The sequence below is a fragment of the Acartia tonsa genome, chromosome 7 (genome assembly GCF_053477335.1).
Source record: "Acartia tonsa isolate MP-2025a chromosome 7, ASM5347733v1, whole genome shotgun sequence".
NCBI classification, from domain to species: Eukaryota; Metazoa; Arthropoda; class Copepoda; order Calanoida; family Acartiidae; genus Acartia; species Acartia tonsa.
This window is the reverse complement of record NC_137266.1, coordinates 2727794-2747700: the sequence shown is the minus strand read 5'-3', so window position 1 is coordinate 2747700 and position 19907 is coordinate 2727794. Positions and strand designations below refer to the sequence as shown.

The 19907-nt window shown below is 33.1% G+C and overlaps 1 protein-coding gene and 1 long non-coding RNA gene across 2 annotated transcripts in view; both read left to right on the top strand.

Annotated features, from left to right (window-relative positions):
- The window catches only part of LOC145324054 (neo-calmodulin-like), a 40805-nt gene that overhangs the window by 6187 nt on the left and 14711 nt on the right, over positions 1-19907 (top strand). Inside the window, exons 2-3 of the mRNA XM_080166681.1 lie at positions 1-59; positions 10265-10302. Of these exons, the coding sequence (XP_080022807.1) occupies positions 1-59; positions 10265-10302 (97 nt within the window). The remainder of the gene's footprint in view (positions 60-10264; positions 10303-19907) is intronic.
- On the top strand, positions 16895-19672 carry LOC145324653 (uncharacterized). The gene is made up of 3 exons (XR_013881296.1): positions 16895-17771; positions 18653-18744; positions 19530-19672. It is a non-coding gene; the product is annotated as an uncharacterized LOC145324653 (long non-coding RNA).

Below are 19907 nucleotides of genomic sequence, written 5' to 3'. Positions count from 1 at the left end.
ATTATTTGATATAAATCAAGACAACAAAATCAATGCACACGAAGTTTTAGCACTTACAGGTAATGTTTTTATATTTTATTTTTCGTCAATAAAGGGTTAAAATTATCTTTTTTAATCAACAGCCGCTAGGTATCTCTTTGTATTTTCTTCTTATTGAAAGTTGTATCAGAAGTAAAATATTTTTTAACTTAATAATATTTTTTTTTAATAAATAATTTAATTATGTAAGACCCTAAATATTTATTTATCATATTCTTAAAGAAATGATATATGGCACACTGCTTTTTTATTTAAATAGTTTAATATAAATAATAATTTGTAATATTTTTTGATTCGTACTTTATATAATAGTACATTATTGCTTAAAGAAGTTGTATCAACTTTTTTGCTTTTTATTTAAGATAGCTAGCCGGTCCTTTCAGTAAGTAGTAGATGTAAAATTTTTCATAGAATTCAGATATGCAATCGGTTCTTTTGTAGACCTCTTATTTTTTAAGTAATTTAAGTTTTTTAAAAAAATAATTAAGTCAGTTTTAAGGTACTAAAACGCAACAAAATAAAAGAAGAAAATGGCCAGTATGAACAAAAATAGTAAGATCTTTAATTTGACACCTTACTTTTAAAATTCTATTGAGTAATTATTGAAAAAATCTATTTTTTTAACCTCGGTTTAATAAAAACTTTAGACCTCAATATTTTCTCAAACAGACATAAAAAAACATGGGTTCATATATACCATTAGAATCAGAAAAATATTACGAATCTATTCTAAGCAAAATTGAAAAAGTTTTATAAAACTATAATAAAAAAAATAAGTTTATTTTAAGAATCATAATTTTCGGCTTTAAAGGGTTAGCTTGAACCAAACCTGAACCAAACCTAAACAAAAGACAATGCAATGTAGCAGATATTTTTTAAACACAAGAAACAATAATGTATTTTTAACTGCATTGTTTTGAAGTTTATAAACAGACTGATGCATATTTGTTCATAATTTTTCATTCTTTACATGTTCTTTAATATCACTATATTTATTGTAGTATCTATTGTATATATTGTATGAACGTTCTCCTTTTTTTCTGGCAATTCTATAGGTTAATTTTATAGATTAAGCTTCCCGATTCGTCAATTTTTGCGATTTGTGATTGGCTAGTTTAGTAGTTACAATTCTTAAAATAACTTTTTTATTTTTTCTATTTTTTATTACAATTTTTTTAAACTTTTTCAATTTTGCTTACAATGTATTCATATTATTTTTCTCATTCTAATGGTATATATGAACCCATATTTTTTATGTCTGTATGAGAAAATATTTAGGTTTAATGTTTTGATTAAACCGAGGTTAAAAAAATAGATTTTTTCAACAATTACTCAACAGAATTTTAAAAGTAAGGTGTCAAATTAAAGATCTTACTATTTTTGTTTATACTGGCTATTTTCTTCTTTTATTTTGTTGCGTTTTAGTACCTTAAAACCGACTTAATTATTTTTATAAAAAACTTAAATTACTTAAAAAATAAGAGGTCTACAAAAAAACCGATTGCATATCTGAATTCTATGAAAAATTTTACATCTAATACTTACTGAAAGGACCGGCTAGCTATCTTAAATAAAAAGCAAAAAAGTTGATACAACTTCTTTTGAGGAACTTTAGTTCTGTATATTTTGTCAATTTACATTAAAGTTGTACTAGTTTCTATAGGATGTTAAATGTTAAATATAATAATCCAGCGGTTATTGATCAGTTTCAAAAGCCATACTGCATGCAAATACTTATTTACTAAGTATATTTGCGATTACTTTTATTTAATGAAATCTTCCAATTTTTAACATGTACAAAACGGCCTGCTTAATTGCTTCAAGATCCATGACAGATCTATATAGGAAATAAATGTCTATAAACGAGCTCAAGTTTTCCAAGGAATATATGATTAAAACTCATAGTGCTCCAATAATCCATAATAAACTCTCATTGCCCAGAACGATAAGACCCATTATTTTACTTTATTAAAAATAAATTCATTTTTTTCATTTCATGTTGCTATTTACCTTATATTGATGTATTTAATTTCTAATCATAAAAAAGAAAATTTAAATTTATAATATGATAAATTTAAGAAAACTCTGTTTTAAAAGAATTCGATTGTGGCGACATTTTGTGTGTTCAAATATTAAACTAAAATTGTAATCATCATCATTAACCCTTTGGTGATGGTAATGTAAAGAAAAAAATATAATTTAAAAAAATCTTTTAAAAATCATTTAAATTATTAAATATTTACTTTCTTTTAGATAGTAATGCTGGGTGAGGAAAATAGATTTATTGAGAAATATATGCATATAGAAAACTAGCCAATAGGGAGATAATTATATCGAGCCAACTCTCGTACTAAATATAGCAGTCATATACGTCCAGAGTGGGGTGGAGGTGAAGGGGTGTTCACCCCCCAACTTTGATATAAATTATTTTACCATTCTGATTTTTAAAATAATCACAAGACTATCTCCCAATAACCTTTGAAACCCCTCATTTTACCCCCCACAAAGTTAAAAGCTTGGACGTCCCTGATAGCAGTTATTAACAAATGCTAGGTATACTCTAATTTTATAGACATAAATATTTTTTAAAGCGAAGCTTCTCTATAATTAGGGTCGGTCCGTCCGTCCGTCCGTCCGTAACGGATAGCTTTATTCGTTAATTTAGGCATGTTAGAATTGTCCTATTGATTTCAAACTTTGCATGGTGATTTCTGTAGTAGTTAGGTACGATTTAGAAAGCGTAGCAACTCTATAATCATTACCAGAATGTCCGTACGTCCATTTTAAACATGTTAATTTTTATTACTTTCTTAACAACTAGTTTTTATGTAATCTAATAATCCGATTGATCTGATTTTTGGTATACTGATTCCTGGAACAACAAAGTACAATTTTTTAAGCGAAGCAACTCAATAATCAAGTCCTAAAGTTGTAAGTATGTCCTTAAACATTATTCTGTATCAAGCAGTTTTTCAACAATTTTACTTACAATTTTGCTTAGATTCTTATACATTTATATTCTGATTATTCAGTTTTGACATTCTACAAGTGTTAATGTCCGTTTGTCCTACCGTTTCAGTGCTTCGCTTTTATGGATGTTGTCATCCTTGTTTAAAAAGCAATGCGTACTTTTTAAAGCTTTAGGCGATTATGTATTCTAATGGATATATTATTATTTTGATGTAACACCAGATGTTCATGGTCTCTAATAAAGTGAAACTCACAGCGGGCTAAAATAACGATATCTCACATTAACCCCCATTACCCCAACTCCTCCAATCCTAATTGATAAACGAATTAAACAATATACGAGTACCACATTAGCATCCTAACTTTACAACAATTTAATCCCTTGTCATAATATCCAAGTATATTCTATATCCATTCGATTGTCTGATTTGTTGAGCTTTGCTTTAATGAATGTTATCATTCTTGTTTTTACATAAATTCATAGATTTTATTTGTGTAAATACTAGACATCATTCAATTATTCAAGGTTTTTGAAAAACCCAAAGGCCCCAACGGGTACAGATAAAATTACGCTTTAGGTTATTTATGATAAATGTTCTAATGGATCTTAAGCGATAAGACAATGGACGATAAATTGATGGACAATTAAAATATGATATACACAATAACCCATTATATAAATCTTATGGTGCACTACCAACCAATTTCATACCAAAAATGCGCCAATTAGAGAACAATTGTTAATAAATTTTTAGCTATAGAATAATTTACAGTAAATGTTCTATCTTCCTTTTTATGTTTTCAGAAAAGATTATTTTCCATTATCTTATCCTTGTATACATAAAATGAGTTATTTTTTGTTAATTGTAAATTTTGATGAAAGGCTAGAAATCAACCTTATTCGACATTCACTCAAAGCCCCAAAAATAATGGACTTAAAAGTGTATTAAACTGTATATAAGACATTTGCGAATATATTGGTACCATTAATTTGCCTCTGAGATAAAAAAAAGTATGTTTTTTTGATATTTTTCTCTTGCAACAAATCAAATTTCAAATTTGAGTCACCAAAAATGCTAAACTAATTTTTGCTCTAGAAGAATCAATTTTTGGAGTTAGAAAGTGCTTAATACCTCATTTTATCGCCTGGCATTGCTTTATAATATACAGGTAATGACTTGGTTGTTTATAGAACAGCTGACTAAAAAATCCAGGTTTTGTGATAAACCCACTTTTGTTGTTGCTCCATAAATGATATTTTTTTTCCCAATTTTTTTAGCGTTGCTACAAAAGACCAACTCTACAAAAGACCAACGCCTACAAAAGACCAACTCTACAAAAAGCCAACGCCTACAAAAGACCAACTCTACAAAAGACCAACGCCTACAAAAGACCAACGCCTACAAAAGACCAACACCTACATAAGACCAACAATTACAAAAGGGTCAATTTTTTAAAAGCAAGGTTGTATCGGGTTCGAAACTATTCCGTTACGTAGCAAACACAGACTTTGGACAAACTGTCGGACGGAATTTTAAAATTCAGCCTGTGGACAAAGTTATTCAAGAAAGAAATTTCGGTTTTGAATTTTGTCCTTGTGTTTTAATCGCCATATTGGATATCATTAAAATTGGAAGATTTTTCCTTTAAAATTTAGAAGATTTTCAAGCCATTATTTGATTACATTGATACAAAAAAATAATTACAATTTTTTTCTTGTAATTGTGTCGCTTAAAATCTATTTAAAGCATACATTATATTCATTATATTTATTAATTTGATAAATACAAATATGATGCTACACCAGTTGCAGCTATAGACCTTCCAGCTCTACGATTTTTTGTAGTCGTTGGTCTTTTGTAGGCGTTGGTCTTTTGTAGGGTTGGTCTTTTGTAGGCGTTGGTCTTTTGTAGAACCGACTAGTTGGTCTTTTGTAGGCGTTGGTCTTTTGTAGAGTTGGTCTTTTGTAGCAACGCCATTTTTTTGGCTGTAAAGAAGCTTTATATATTCATATAACATCCACCTAAATTTGACTTTTGGTATTTTATTTATAACATCACCAGAGGGAATTGAATTTTGGAAAAAAATATCAATTTATATTTTACACTGCTATGCATTGTTCTTGTTCTTGTTTCTAAAACAATTTATATTATAAAAAAGAGAATTATTTAACGCTTCTATAGGTATGTTTATCATTTTTCTATGCTAAATATAACTATAATTACACCATTTTAAAGTTAGACATCTTGACATATTAACACAATTATTGAATCGGTCTGTATTATTAAGGTGGCAACCCTTAAAACAGCTTCATTTCATTATCCTATTATATATAGTAATTATTATATGTAGAAACACACTTAATTTTTTAACTTTTTATTGATGGAATACATATGTTTCTCTATAAAAATAGATCATCAGTTCCAATTAAGATGTATAAAATAAGAGTTAAAAAAAATATATATATGTCAATGCATTTTGAATCCTTTTAAAAGACTAAATAAGAAAGAAGTGTTAGAAAATTGTGCCACCTGCGGGGATTTTACTGCTTATATCCTCTTGGGGTTAGGGGGGAATTAGCATCTTTATATAAAAAGGGGGAGGTGTTTAAAGAGAATTTTTAAAGAGAAAAAAATAGGTCATATTTTATCATTTGCAGTTTTACAAATTAATACATGTTATATAAAGCTTTTTTGTCTGTAGCTTAAGATTTCGGTAAAGTATAAGGCTATTTTACTAATTTCCTTACTCCTTTAATTACAGAGCTCCTAGATGTTTGGAGCGCAGCTGCTAGTAAACAAACAAAGTAAAACGATTCCTGAATAATTGATTTACAATTTTAAAAAGCAAAACATTTTTACAATTAGGATGTGTATATCCACACCATGCACAGTGCCTTCTAAGGTGCTTTGACTTTAGTGTCAGAACCTAAATTGGGACATAGTGCATTTCATTACCCTAGGTTAGGTAACTTTATTTCACTTTTCAATAAAATCTAAAATGCAGCGGTTTTTGAGAAAATTAGATTTAAAAATTTCTAGTTAAATTTTCACCCACTAGGAGTTACTGTATAATCATAACAAGAAAAGCAAAGATTATTTATTTTTAATTTTGAACAAGTTTGCTCTAATAAATTTTTTCATAAAACCACTCCTGAAGTGATGTAATTAATGGCTATTTTTATCAATTGCTTTGCTAAGGTCACAGAAATTCAGCCTTAAATAAATCATATATAGGGAGGTTTTATGACTGACTTTATAAAAGCAAAGTTGTTCAAAATATTAAATAAATAATCTTTGATTTTCTTGTCATGATTATGCGGTAACTCCTAGTGGGTGAAAATTTAACTAGAAATATTTAAATCTAATTTTCTCAAAAACCTCTGCATTTTAGATTTTTTTGAAAAGTGAAATGAAGTTACCTAACCTAGGGTAATGAAATGCACTATGTCCCAATTTAGGTTCTGACACTTAAGTCAAAGCACCTTCGAAGGCACTGTGCATGGTTAGCTCTTATTGTTAATTCAGTCGTTTTAGAATTAATCTTAAATGTTGGAAGATGATTTTTGTAGCAGTAAGGTACTTAGCAACTTTATAATCATTACTTTATGTAAAGGGATGTCCCGGTGGGGGGGGGGGGGGGTTAGGGGGTTAAGGGTTATTAATTAATTTGGGGCAACCCCATAATTTTTAAATTTTTAATTTTTAATCTTCCCCTCTCCCCCCCCCCCCAAAAAAAAAAATATAAAAAGCTTTGACGTCCTTGCCTTTTTTATATAAAGATTACCCCACAAAATAAACATGGGGATGCCCAAATTTCCCTCCCCCCTTCCCCCCAAATCAAAAAGCTTGGACATCCTTGATTATGTAAGCTCATTTAAAACATACTGAAATCAATTTGTGTACAACAATTATCCTATTTAGTTTTTTAGTAGTGAAGCTACTCTATAATTCAAAATATTTGTCCGTCCATTGTCTGTCCATTCATCTGTATGTCTGTCCATTGGTATGTCTGTCTGTCTGAGACAGAAATGGGAAAACGAGATTTTCTCGGCTTCTATAAAAGATAGAAGGCTTAAATTTTCATGGATTGAATATTCTCTCTCTCTATCAATACTCCATATTTTCATCAAGTTTCATTAGGATTTGCCAAAAAACTGGGGTGGGCTATATTGATTCCTACAATTCAAGTTTTCATGATTTTCTCTACTCCTATTCAAGATAGATGGTTGAAATTCAGGGATTGAATACTTTGATATTTTGCATAATTTTATCAAGTTTTATTGAGATTTACTTATTGGGGTTCTACCTCAAACATAGGAGTCCCAAAAATCGGAGTGGACAAATGCAGGAGTCCCAAACATCGGATCGGACAAATGTAAGAATGGGACAAACGTCAGAGTGGACAAACATCAAGGTGGACAAACGTCGGAGTGGAAAACATTGGAGTGGACATTGCTTAAATAAAACCTAGGAGTGTCTACTATTTTAATAATATTACAATTTTGAAATTTTTTATACCCCTGTCTACAAAATAATGACTATGGCTGCAGCGCTCAGCCCCCTAGCCTATATCCTAACCTAACCTAACTAAGAAAAGTAACGGGACGAAGGTAGGGGGGGCTGTGTTTGTAAACAAAAATTCAAAATTGAAAAAAAAGTTTGGGACTCCTGTGTTTGTCCACTCCTACGTTTGTCCCAAAAATTCTGCGTTTGTCCACTCCAACGTTTGTCCCACTCCTGCGTTTGTTTCACTCTGACGTTTGGGACTCATGCATTTGTCCCTTCAATGTTTTTCCACTCCTACATTTGGCATGGAACCGATTATTGGTTGGGGTGCTAGTTTGATTCCTAGATTTGTAAGTTTTAAGGATTTTCTTTACTCCTATTAAAAAAAATTTAAAAGGCTGGGTTTATACCCCCCATAATATATTAAGGGGGGTGATTACCCCCATCCCTAAAAAAATTACCCTTTTACAAGCACCTCCCCCTGGATACTCCTGCACTCCCCCTTGTAGTTACTAGGCCAACTTTATGGTCTCTGGTTTCAGGAAGCCCATTCAATTATGAGAAGTTCACATTATAAGAGCACTCTTATAGCATCCTCTCTATTAGCATTACATGTGTAATGCATTATAGACAGACAGATAGATATTATGAGGGATCCTACACTTTACAACACCTTGTTTTGCATGGTAAAAATTGTTCCAATAGTTCTTGATATTGATATTTTATTTAAAAATTACAATAACTTGAATATAATGATGTTTAAAAAATGCTGGAATTATAGTTATATTTAGACTAGAAAAATGATTAACATACCTATAGAAATAATTCTCTTTTTAATTATAAAAATATTTTTTAGAAACAAGAACAAGAACAATGCATAGCAGTGTAAAATATAAATTGATATTATTTTCAAAATTCCAAAACTATCCAGGGTCCTATAGGAAGCATCCATAAAACACAGAACTCAATAGGTACCGTAATTGTCAAAATCTTAAGCTAAAGACAACAAAGATTACTACTTTATATAATAGGATAATGAAATGCAGCTGTTTTAAGAGTTGCCAGCTTAATAATACAGACCGATTCAATAATTGTGTTAAAATGTTATGATGTCTAACTTTAAATTGGTGTAATTATAGTTATATTAAGCCTAGAAAAATGATAAAGATACCTATAGAAGCGTTAAATAATTCTCTTTTTTATAATATAATTTTTTTTAGAAACAAGAACAAGAACAATGCATAGCAGCGTAAAATATAAATTGATATTTCTTTTCCAAAATTCAATGGCCTCTGGTGATGTTATAAATAAAATACCAAAAGTCAAATTTAGGTGGATGTTATATGAATATATAAAGCTTCTTTACAGCCAAAAAAATTGGGGAAAAAAATATCATTTATGGAGCAACAACAAAAGTGGGTTTATCACAAAACCTCGATTTTTTAGTCAGCTGTTCCATAAAAAACCAAGTCATTACCTGTATATTATAAAGCAATGCCAGGCGATTAAAATGAGGTATTAAGCACTTTCTTACTCCAAAAATTGATTCTTCTAGAGCAAAAATTAGTTTAGCATTTTTGGTGACTCAAATTTGAAATTTGATTTGTAGCAAGAGAAAAATATTAAAAAAACATACTTTTTTCTATCTAAGAGGCAAATTAATGGTATCAATATATTCGCAAATGTCTTATATACAGTTTAATACACTTTTAAGTCCATTATTTTTGGGGCTTTGAGTGAATGTCGAATAAGGTTGATTTCTAGCCGAAAGCTGACCGATAAAAATGTAAACAAAACATGTAAAAGGATGACAACATCCACAAGTAGCATAGTTATGTAAATAAATAGCAATATTTATATACATAAAAAAAACTACCACTACCCCCTATTTTTCAATTTCATTTAAAATAAGGAATGGAAGCATACTGTACTCGACTATGCACTTTGAAGGAATCCGTCGATAAAATAAAATAATATTTTGAATTATAAAGTAGCTTTGCTCCTCAAAAGTTCATTTGAATTTAATTAATGACTTTTTCTTGCAAAAACTTAATTATTTTATAGATAAGAAACGATGTATGGGAATTAAATTTTCTTCTGGTGTTTTTAAGCTGCTCTAAAATTCCCTTTGTCTGTCAGTCGGACAGTCCGTTGTGATATGGGGAAATTATAATTTTCTAATCTGCTAAATAAGATAGATGCATGCTTTTTGTTGTTGTGAAAATAACTCTTTTCAATCAACATCTAGTATACTATTTACTTGGCAAGTCGGTCCATCGGACATATTACAATATATAAGTATATTATGAAAGTTTCATAATTTTTCTTTTCTCTTCTATTAAATTAGCATTTCTTGCTATTCTTTTCCCAACTCTCTTTTTATGACCACTGAATATTTGCTCTGTAATTCACTTTGTCTTTCCATCCGTGATTTTTTGCATTTCGCTAAATTTCTATTTTCTATATATCTCTCTCCTTTTATCTTATTTTCCTTCTCTGTCTTTATCTATCTCTCTTTCTCTTTATCTCACTTTCTATATACCTTCCTTTGTTTTGTCTTTATTTATCCCGTCGTATTATAGACAGCTTACCACGGATATTTTATGAAAAATAAGATTAAGCAAGTTTTGTTAGACCCGTGGGAACGAAGGCGCGGGTGAACAAAAATCCTATTAATTTTGAGATTTCTATTATAATATTTGTGTAAAATTGTATATAATTTGATCCTATATTTTCTTAAATTTTAGAATCTCTTGGAGGACAAATAAACTCAACCCATGTACAGGTAATAGATATATAATTTCTTGGAAGTTGAACGAGATTATTCTGTACTCTACTAAAGTCTTACAGCGTGCTAAAATAAAAATACCCCCTTTACCCCATCCTATCTCCTCCTACTTTATTAATTAATGAGGTTCATATTACCAACCTAAATTAACAACAAATTTTGCCCTATATCCACGTAAACTATTTCCATTGAACAGGTAAAAATTAAAAATATTAATGGATATGACAATGGACGATAAATTGATTTATACCAAAAATTATAATAAACAAAAATACCAGGAAATTAAAAGTTTTAACGTATACTGTTATTTATACTGGCGGCTATGTCCCTAGCATCTAGGAGCTCTATATTAAAAGAGTCAGAATGAGTCAGAAAAATATCTTAACACCTTCTAATGCTTTTAAATATAAAAATATAATAGCTTTAAAGTTAAACCATCCCTTAACCTATGTGAAGCTTCTATAAAAAGGAAAACTTAAACAATATAGTAGCTATTGAAATCTTAAGCTTCTGACTAGAAACCTTACTACTTATATTAAGGTACTTCCCCCCTAGCCTCTAGGGGCTTTGCCCCAAGAGGTATAATTACATCTCCTTTTACCTACCAAGCCGAAAAAAATGCGAATGGATGTCAAATTTTCGTGAATAAATAGCTAATTCGCAAAGTTCGTAAAAATTCTTTTTAAAAAAATGTTTTTGAGGGTTGTGGGTGTCCCTACCCTGAAGAAAATAGCTTAGGACCACCACAGGACCAGTAGGTATATTCCCTGAAGAGTAGAATCCGATCGGTTCAGTGGTTATCGAGATCTTAAGGGGCAGACGGACAGACATCGTTATACTTTGTATTATAGATAGCTATAAATTAAAGACACCTGTACATTTAATGTTTTTTCCACACGCCCCACCCTAAAACTTTGATCATTATTTAAAGTGAGGGTATTTAAACGGGAGGCAATCTCCCATCTATTCATTCCAGGACGCTCTTACTATCATTCAATATTATGTTTGTTTGTTTATTAAGATCTCAGACACCTACATTCGCAATTAATTGAATATGTTGAAAAAGCAATACAATTTTGTATAAAATTATTTAACTTCATAAAACTTATATTCATTATAAAAACGAAATTTGTAAGAGAAAATCTAAATTTATGTGTCAATTTTTAAAATCATTTATTTATCAACGAAATTTATATTTAATATAGTTTGATTCTTATTTTTTTATCGTCAATAAACAAGTAAGTCACTGACTTTAAAACATTCAATTTTATGACGGAGATTTGTTATTTATCGGATTGTATTAAAGATAGCTTTTCGCAAATATTAAAATGAAAAAAAAACAAGTTTAGTTACCTTCCGAAGGGTCGAAGTCCGGGGCTAACAAAATTGGTATTAAATTTATTATTTTTATTTTATTATTCGTGAAAAATTTCTATATTTCGGTATTTTAGATGATTTTTCAGTATGACTAAGAACCGGCTTTAATCCAGCGGATATTAATCGATTTCGAAGCCATAGAGAGTAGAAAAAAATGGATTAAATCGATCAGATGGGAAAAACCTATAACATATTAGAAAGTAGAAAACTATTTAACCATTTTTCTTTACAAACTTTTTGTTTCAGCATTAATCCACATTTTTTGGTGTCTGAAAATTTAGTTTTTTTGTCTAGTATACGTGGAAAGATAATGCGAATATTTTTGAGGAACTTTAGCATATGTTTAAACAAGGATTATAACATCCATAATTACCTGTCAATCTCAATCAACCAAACAGATGTAAAAGATAATATAAGTTAAAAACTAAATTACCTTAATTATGGAAATATAAAATTTAAATTCCAATGCATTACCTAATATAGAAGCTAAATAAATTACATTTTAGAGACATTGTTAATATTGAAGTCGAATAAATCTATTTTATTTCATTACAATAGCTAAGACAGAATTTTCTAAAATAATTTAAGCTTTATCTCTAGGATTTTTTTATGAAATGTTTTAAGGAAATTGCACTTAAAGGCATTAAAAAGCTCAGACATGTCTTTTATTTTATAAATTTCAGGGATGAAAGCTGTCTGAGACCTAAGGCGAAAAATGCTTTTAGTAAAATTCAAATAAAACTTACATATGTCTGTCTTAGAAATTTTGAATTAAGTATACAAAAAATACTTTGTTTATTTGTAATGATGGATTGAATTTAATAGGTTTAGCTTGTTTTATTAAAGTTCATATCTAAAATTAAAAGAGTAGGGTTAATCTTCCGTCAGAAGACGTCAAAAATTTTATTTATAATTTGTATCTTTTATAAAGAAAAAGTAACACTTCCCCCCCCCCCCCCCCTTACAAATAAAAATATCCTGATTATTTTTCTTACCTAGTTTATATTTATATTATCAAATGTTATGGTAAAATCAAATTAACAACAAATAACAAAAACTTAACAAAGACGAGAGAAAGTTGATTTCAGAAAAATGAAATTAACATTCACATTGACCTAATTTACCTACCTTTTTACACTAAAATTCTTGCAATTAATACGAAGCTTTTCTATGTTTGTAATTGTGACGTATGAGGGGATGTACAGACAGACCGGAATACGAGTATAGAGTAGCTTCGATACAATTAAATATCAATAATATAACAAAGGTATTTCTAAAAAATACAACATTTATTAAGCAATTAAACTGGTTAGAATAGGCAGATTAATGGGATTATTATTATAGGATATATTTAATATGATATCAATTAAAGGCTTGGACGTCTCGTTTTCTGTACAGGACAGAAAACCACGTGCACGGGAATATGGGACTAAGACTGTCGACAACCTAGCATATAGGTATACAGTCTACCAAGTGCAAGCTGAGGGAGAGATGTTCTCACAAGGCCTGCATAAAATCAACTAGCCCTCAACACAGCAGGATGGAGTATAGTGGCGGTTACAAGTGGAGGTCTGACTCAGCCAGAGAAGTATAGGAATGTGGACAGGGATGGAGATACATAAACTTGGATGGTGAATACCACACTCGCCCCCTTCTGAGGGAATATGAAATATTCCCTCACAGTTGACCTGCACGCCTGCTTCTGCGGGTTGCTGTTGTGCTCGCAGGTTCTTCGATTGCGGCCATAGCCCTCTTTACGATATCAACAGGATTGGGTTCTGAGGAAGTAGGATCTTCTGGAGCTGCTGGAAGCTCTGGAGCAACAGCATTCTGGAGGGCCAACACGCCCTCACAGGGAGCCGTGGCCACTGGATCTTCAGAGGCAGCGCCAGCCTGCGGATTAAGAGGCAGGTCAATTCCAGATGGAAAGAGCTCACTGATTTGAGCATCGAGCTCTGTGTCACTGTTTTCCTCTGCAGGATCCAGGACCTCGGGATTGCCTTCTCTATCGGTGGGCCTGTACTCATCAGAGCACTCAGAACCGCCATAGTGGGAAACCAGCTCAACTCCATCATCATCTGGCCGGGATACGTCCTCAGCGGGAAGGGATGCCTCTATGGTCGCCACATTCTGCCCAGGTACATTCATAATATTACAACGAGTATTAATATATTTAATTACCCTGTCAGAGTTTTGGTCCAACAATCGACTAGTGGCCTCAATAACCGTGGTCATTCGTGATTTTAACTCAACGGTCGAGTCCTCAGAGACAGTGCGAATTTTTTCGCGCAAAGTTTTGCGGTTCCGCAGTAATTCTGCGGAAATTTCAAAAAGGCGCTTGCCATGTTGTATATATGCTTTCTCAACGAATGAAGCATTGCTAGCAATTTTAGATTCCAGGCTTCTCTGGAAGGGGAGAAGAGCTTCCTCCATTGCTTCTTTTACAGTGGAGGATAGGACTTTTTTCCATTCCTCAGCAGTCACCCAAAAAGCCTTAGGCTCAATTTTGCTTTCTGCTAATGTCTCTTTCTTTTTAGGGGGTAATGGTGGCGGTTGAGTTTCCACCTTAGCCTTCTTGGCTGCTGGGCCGCCGCTGCCTGTTGGTGTTGGCGGACGTTTTTCTACCGCTTTTGGGGCTGATTTTACGGCGACTACCTCCAGTTCAGGTGAGGCACTACGTTTTGGTGGCGATTCCACCCGATTTTTTTGCGGTTCCCCTCCCCTATTTTGTTCCATTAGAGGCCTGGCCCTAGGCCTGGCTTTATCGGGATATTCGTTGGCCTCTAAATTTTTAGCCTGCCGCAATTTTTCTTGCAATTCAAGGAGTTCCTTTGGAACATCTTTTCTCGCGGTGCGGTAGACGTGGATCGATCTTGAGACGCATTGAAGTTCACTGAGGTTTTCAGGGTTGCGTGGCGGTTTTACTCGCGGCTGATACCTGTTCTCGTCAGGTTCATAGTAGGCTTCCTCAGGGCCGCCCTGGGGATAGCCATGATTGCTGTCGTAATAATAGTCCTCTTCATTGTAGAAGGGTGCCTCTTCATATTCTCGACGGTATGAAGAGTGACCGGCCCCATGGGAGTGGTGGAAACCCCTTGAAAAATTCCGCCTGGGATATCCTAAAATAAAAATAATAAACTTAAAATTAAGGGTCATTAATTCCTTATACCGAATAAGGAAATATTTTTACAAAGACGACCTTTAGGGACGACAATCCTATAGGTATATATGTCTGTTTACAGGTCGTCCGTTTTTTGGAGATTAGTTTTCCCCATTATTTGTAAAATCCCGCAATTCGTGTGTTTCACTCGTACCTCCTTCTTTGTACGCATGAATTTTGGTGCAGGCTAATATATAAATGATAAAAGCGACGCATAATAACGACCCTATTCCTGTAAGGATGGCTGCTACTACAAGCACTATATGATACCAAGTACTAGATAGAAAATCAACCACCTTATGATACGTTTGAATAAACCAGGAGTCAGTTATTTTTACTTCAAAATTATTGGAGTCTGCGGCAAGTTGGCTGAGGTATAATTCCTCGGCACTTTCTGAGAAGTTAGTTTTTTCTAGGCTTTGCCAAGAATGATAAAGAAATAGGCTAATCGGTTTATCCATAAGATATTGGTTTACATTAAATATTTGCATACCCTGCCCTTGATTCCCAAGGAATTTTCCTTGGTACAAATGTAAGAAAATTGGATTTTCGGAACATTTAGTCGGAGTTAAATGGGTGGTGTTAACCAATCTGCGTGAAAATGGTGATATTCCCATAATCTTATTATTGATTGAAACCGAGAAATGATCCACAAAACAGGGTAAATTTTCTCCCAAAGAAACATTGATTTTAAGACTATCGCACTGTATTACTAAATCCAGTTCACCGAGCGCCCTAACTAGTTTTTTACGATGAGTCTGAATACTACTTTTAGACAGAAAATGGTTCTGTAAACAGCGAGTTTCGGGGACAATTAATTTACTATATTGTTGGTAGGAATAGAAAATCTCTAGTGGTAACATGTCATCCTTTTCCTTAGCGTTTAAAAGTGGGAAATATGGTTTTACAGAGTTTGTGAACCATACCATTAAGTTATCAATATTAGTTTTGTAATAAGATAATTCGGGAATTAGATTTTCAAAATGTTTTTTATCTTTAAGTTCTAGCGCTAGCGTAATTTGGGGATCGATCACTAGATATTTTTGGGCACCCTGTTCTCCTTCAAATGTAAACAATGAAATATTAAAGATGTCTACCGTTCGCCAAGGAGAAGTGAATTTTTGTGCGTTATCAGATTTATCATCTGAGATAATTCTATCGTAGCCTATTCTAAGATTGTGATCTAAACAATTGTTTCCCACCCAGTGACTGCCCAGGTAACAGCCCGCTTTTGTTTGTAATAATTCAACAGGCTCAGCCTGGACCCCTATTTGTTTTTCCTCAAATGTCCCAGGGATAAAAATGCCGTTAATGGTTACGCCGTTTCCCTCGCAGGCGGGGTCGATGCCGTTAAGGAGGTCGTTGGGGTAAGTAAGCGTCCCGTTTACCAGGAAACGCGTGTATGACATCTGGTGTTCATACACTGAGACTGATTTTCCTTCAAAGTTAAATATTTTAGTTTTGGACATGGTGTAACAGTCTTCATAAGTTACGAGGCTCGGTATCTCCACGAGTGCTGGAGCAGCGAGGTGGATGTGGTTATATCTGCCACAATACCAGTAATGAGTACTGGTTCGGAGGTGGCAACGAATTCCAGGTATAATTTTTCTTTCAACCTTTTGAAGTAGGTGAAATTGTTTTTGTTCAATATTGGTAATATTAAGAAACGCAGCGCATTCAGAGATTTTCAAACGCAGATTTTCGTTTGCTACACATTGAGTCGCATCTATTTGTATTATTTCGGACGCATTTGATTTTGCCAAAATAATAAAAAGCCCCAAGAATCCCAAAATAAATTTACCTCGAGCTCCTGGTGCCTTTGCCAAATGATGCTGCATTTTATTTTTATGCTTCTTGTTTTTCTCTGAAATATGTTAATTAGTTAGTTTTAACATATATTTTTTGTTTATTTTCGTTATTATACATACGTAGATTAAGCTATATACATTTGCCACCTTGGTTTTATATAATTATACATTTTATATACATTTTATTTCTTCCTTTTAATTGGGTTATGCAGTCCGATTTGGACATGTATGCGGTTATCCCCCCCTTGTGACCTAGTTTTTCTTTCTTCTTCTAATATATACTTGGGTACTATGCTTTGTTTGTTAACATTAATAACCTTTTCAGGGCTGGATTGTTTGGGTCTTTGTGCGAAGAAAGAAGCCTCGGACGGGACGGTTTCTTCCAAGAAACTATTTTCGACGTGGATGTTAGGACCGGATGACCGATCTGCGCCAGGGGGTTCTTGGTCTTTGGGCTGTGGCTCAAATGGTGAGTTTTTTTCCATTATATCCCCTCCCCCATCACAATCCACCTCCCCCTGGGGTAAGTCCTGACTAGTTTCAGGGTTTTCTTCTATAAAATCGTCACCATCGTTATCTAGGTAGGTAAAATCGTCATTTTCCATACCTTTATTATCGTTTATTTCGGTTTGCCCGGTATTATCTATGGTCAAGGTTATTTCCTCAGACGGGACAATTTCCTCAATTGGAAAGACGTTAAAGGAAAGTGTTTCCCCCAATAATTCTACTTTAGAATCTATTTTTCGTATTTTATCTCTACTAACAACTTGGTTAGTTTTTATTGGATTTGATCCAAAGGGACTGAGTTCAAAAAGGGCCTCTGAGAATTTTTTTGTTACAATAAAAGGACCCCCATAGAAAGATTGCAATTTTTTACTGACCCCTATCTTGACTAGGTTAAAAAAAGCAAAGCATACGTCGTTAACGAAAAGGGGAGATGAAGCCTTTCTAGATTTATTTTGAAACTCTAAATAGATTTTAGATTTTTTGGAAACCTGTGCAATAATTTCTTCCAAATTTTTTAGGTAGTTTAAGTAAGACCTGCAATCAATGTCTTGCCTTTTCTGCAGGATTGGAGAAAAGAAATCGAGATTGAGAGTTGGTTGTCTGCCGAACATAAGGTAATATGGCGTATACCCCGTTCTTCTAGACGTACTAGAGTTAATTACAAAAGTGGTCAAAGCTAATTTTCTTGCCCAGTCTTTACTTTCGAATCGGTCATCAGATCTTAGACCTGCATAAATGCTTTGATTATGCCTTTCACATGGGTTACTATTAGGGTTTCTTGGGGGAATAAGTTTAGTTTCGATACCTAGTTCATCCATAACTTTTTTGAAAACTTCCCCAGTAAAATTTGTTCCCCTGTCACTCCTCAATGACCGAAATAAGCCGTAGGTGGGTACCACCTGTTCAAGGATGACCTTCACCGTGCTTTCCACGGTGGCGTCCTTGATGGGGTGGGCGATTATGTACCTAGAGAATAGGTCAACTAGGATAAATATGTAGCGGACATGTTGTCCTTGGAAATAGTTAGGGGTTAAAGGACCGATAAGGTCTACTGATACCTGGCCAAAAATCTCGTGACTAATGGCTGAATGGGTGATAGGTTGTTTATGTTTAGGTACCTGTCCTATTTTTCTTAGGCAGGTGATACAATTTTTGATGCGTGATTCAACAAACTTATTAATTCCTATAAGGAAGAATCTTTCATTTATCTTGCGTATTGTTTCGTTAACCCCCTTGTGACCTATAATATTATTATGTGCTAATTCAAAAACTTTATTATATAATCCAATGGGTACGACGGGTCTTTCAATGAATGTTCCATTGCTAAGAGGTTGTCTAAATATTAGAAGTCCTTCCATAACGTATAAATGTTCTATTAATTTAAAAAGGACCTCTTTCCGGCCGGTTAGTTCAGCTTTTTCAAAACTCGACAACTTCTTTTTTTCGAATATCCACCTACGAATGTCAGATAATACTTGATCTTTTTGTGTTTCAGATTGCCAAACATTGTGCACACCGACTTCCGAAGCCGCATGTAACTCAAAAATCTGGTCTTGGTAGGGGCAATCCTGTTCATAAGGATCCAAGGTAAATGAGCTAGTACATTTTTCACAATCGGTTTCCTTATGTTCTTTGCATAAAAATTGCCCTCTAGATAGATTGTCGGCATTGCAATGGTCCCTACCCTTCCTATGAATTACTGTAAAGTCAAAACTTTGGATAAAGAAAATCCATCTCAGAGTTACACCATTTATTGTTCCTTTTTGCCATTTTTTGTAATGAACTAAGGAAATCGAATCTGTACGTACAATAAAGTTTCTAAATCTTAAATAATGAAGAAAGGTTTTAAGAACAAATACTAGACATGCTAATTCGCCTTTATAACTTGGATAATTTTTCTCTGCCCCGTTACATTTTTTGGAACATATTCCAATAATTCTTTCTTCCCCCCCCTGGTTTTGGCTGAGAATTCCAGCGAAATAACTTGTAGAAAAATCTACATCTACTATAAAGGGGTTAGGATTATCCCACTGGGGATAGCCTTTACTTATAGAATTTGAAAACATATTTATGAAATTTTCCCAATCTTTTGATAGGGAATCGGTCCATTCAATAACTTTATCGTTTCTGTGTTCATCTAGGGTACAAGAATTTTTTGCATAGGATGGGAAATAGGCTCTATAATAATCGGAGAAGCCCAGGAAACGCTGGAGTTCCTTGCCTGTCCTGGGCCTGCTCCAATTTTTAATTTGTTCTAAATATGCGGGGTTCATTTTAAGTCCTTGGGAACTGACTATATGACCTAAATATGTACATTCGGATGTGAAAAATTTACATTTGGCTAGATTTAACTTAAGTTTTGCTATTTTTAGGACTCCGAAGAGTTTTCTGAGATGCTTCAGATGTTCCTCAACATTCTTTGAGAATATAATAAGATCATCAAGGTAAGAAATTATAAATTCGTATAAGCCAGGGATAAGGGTTAGGACTCTGTCCATCAAATGGCAGAAAACACTTGGCGCATTACACAGTCCGAACGGCAGTTTCTTGAAAAGATACTGCCTGTTAAGGGCTGTGAACGCTGTCAAGTGTTTACTTTCCTCCGAAATGGCTAGCGCATGGAATGCGCTAGTCAAGTCGAGGGTGGTAAATACATTGCCAGTGCCTAATTTTTCTAAATTACTAGAAATCAAGGGAAGGGGCCAATTAATTTTTCGTGTTACACTATTAAGCGCACGAAAATCGATAAC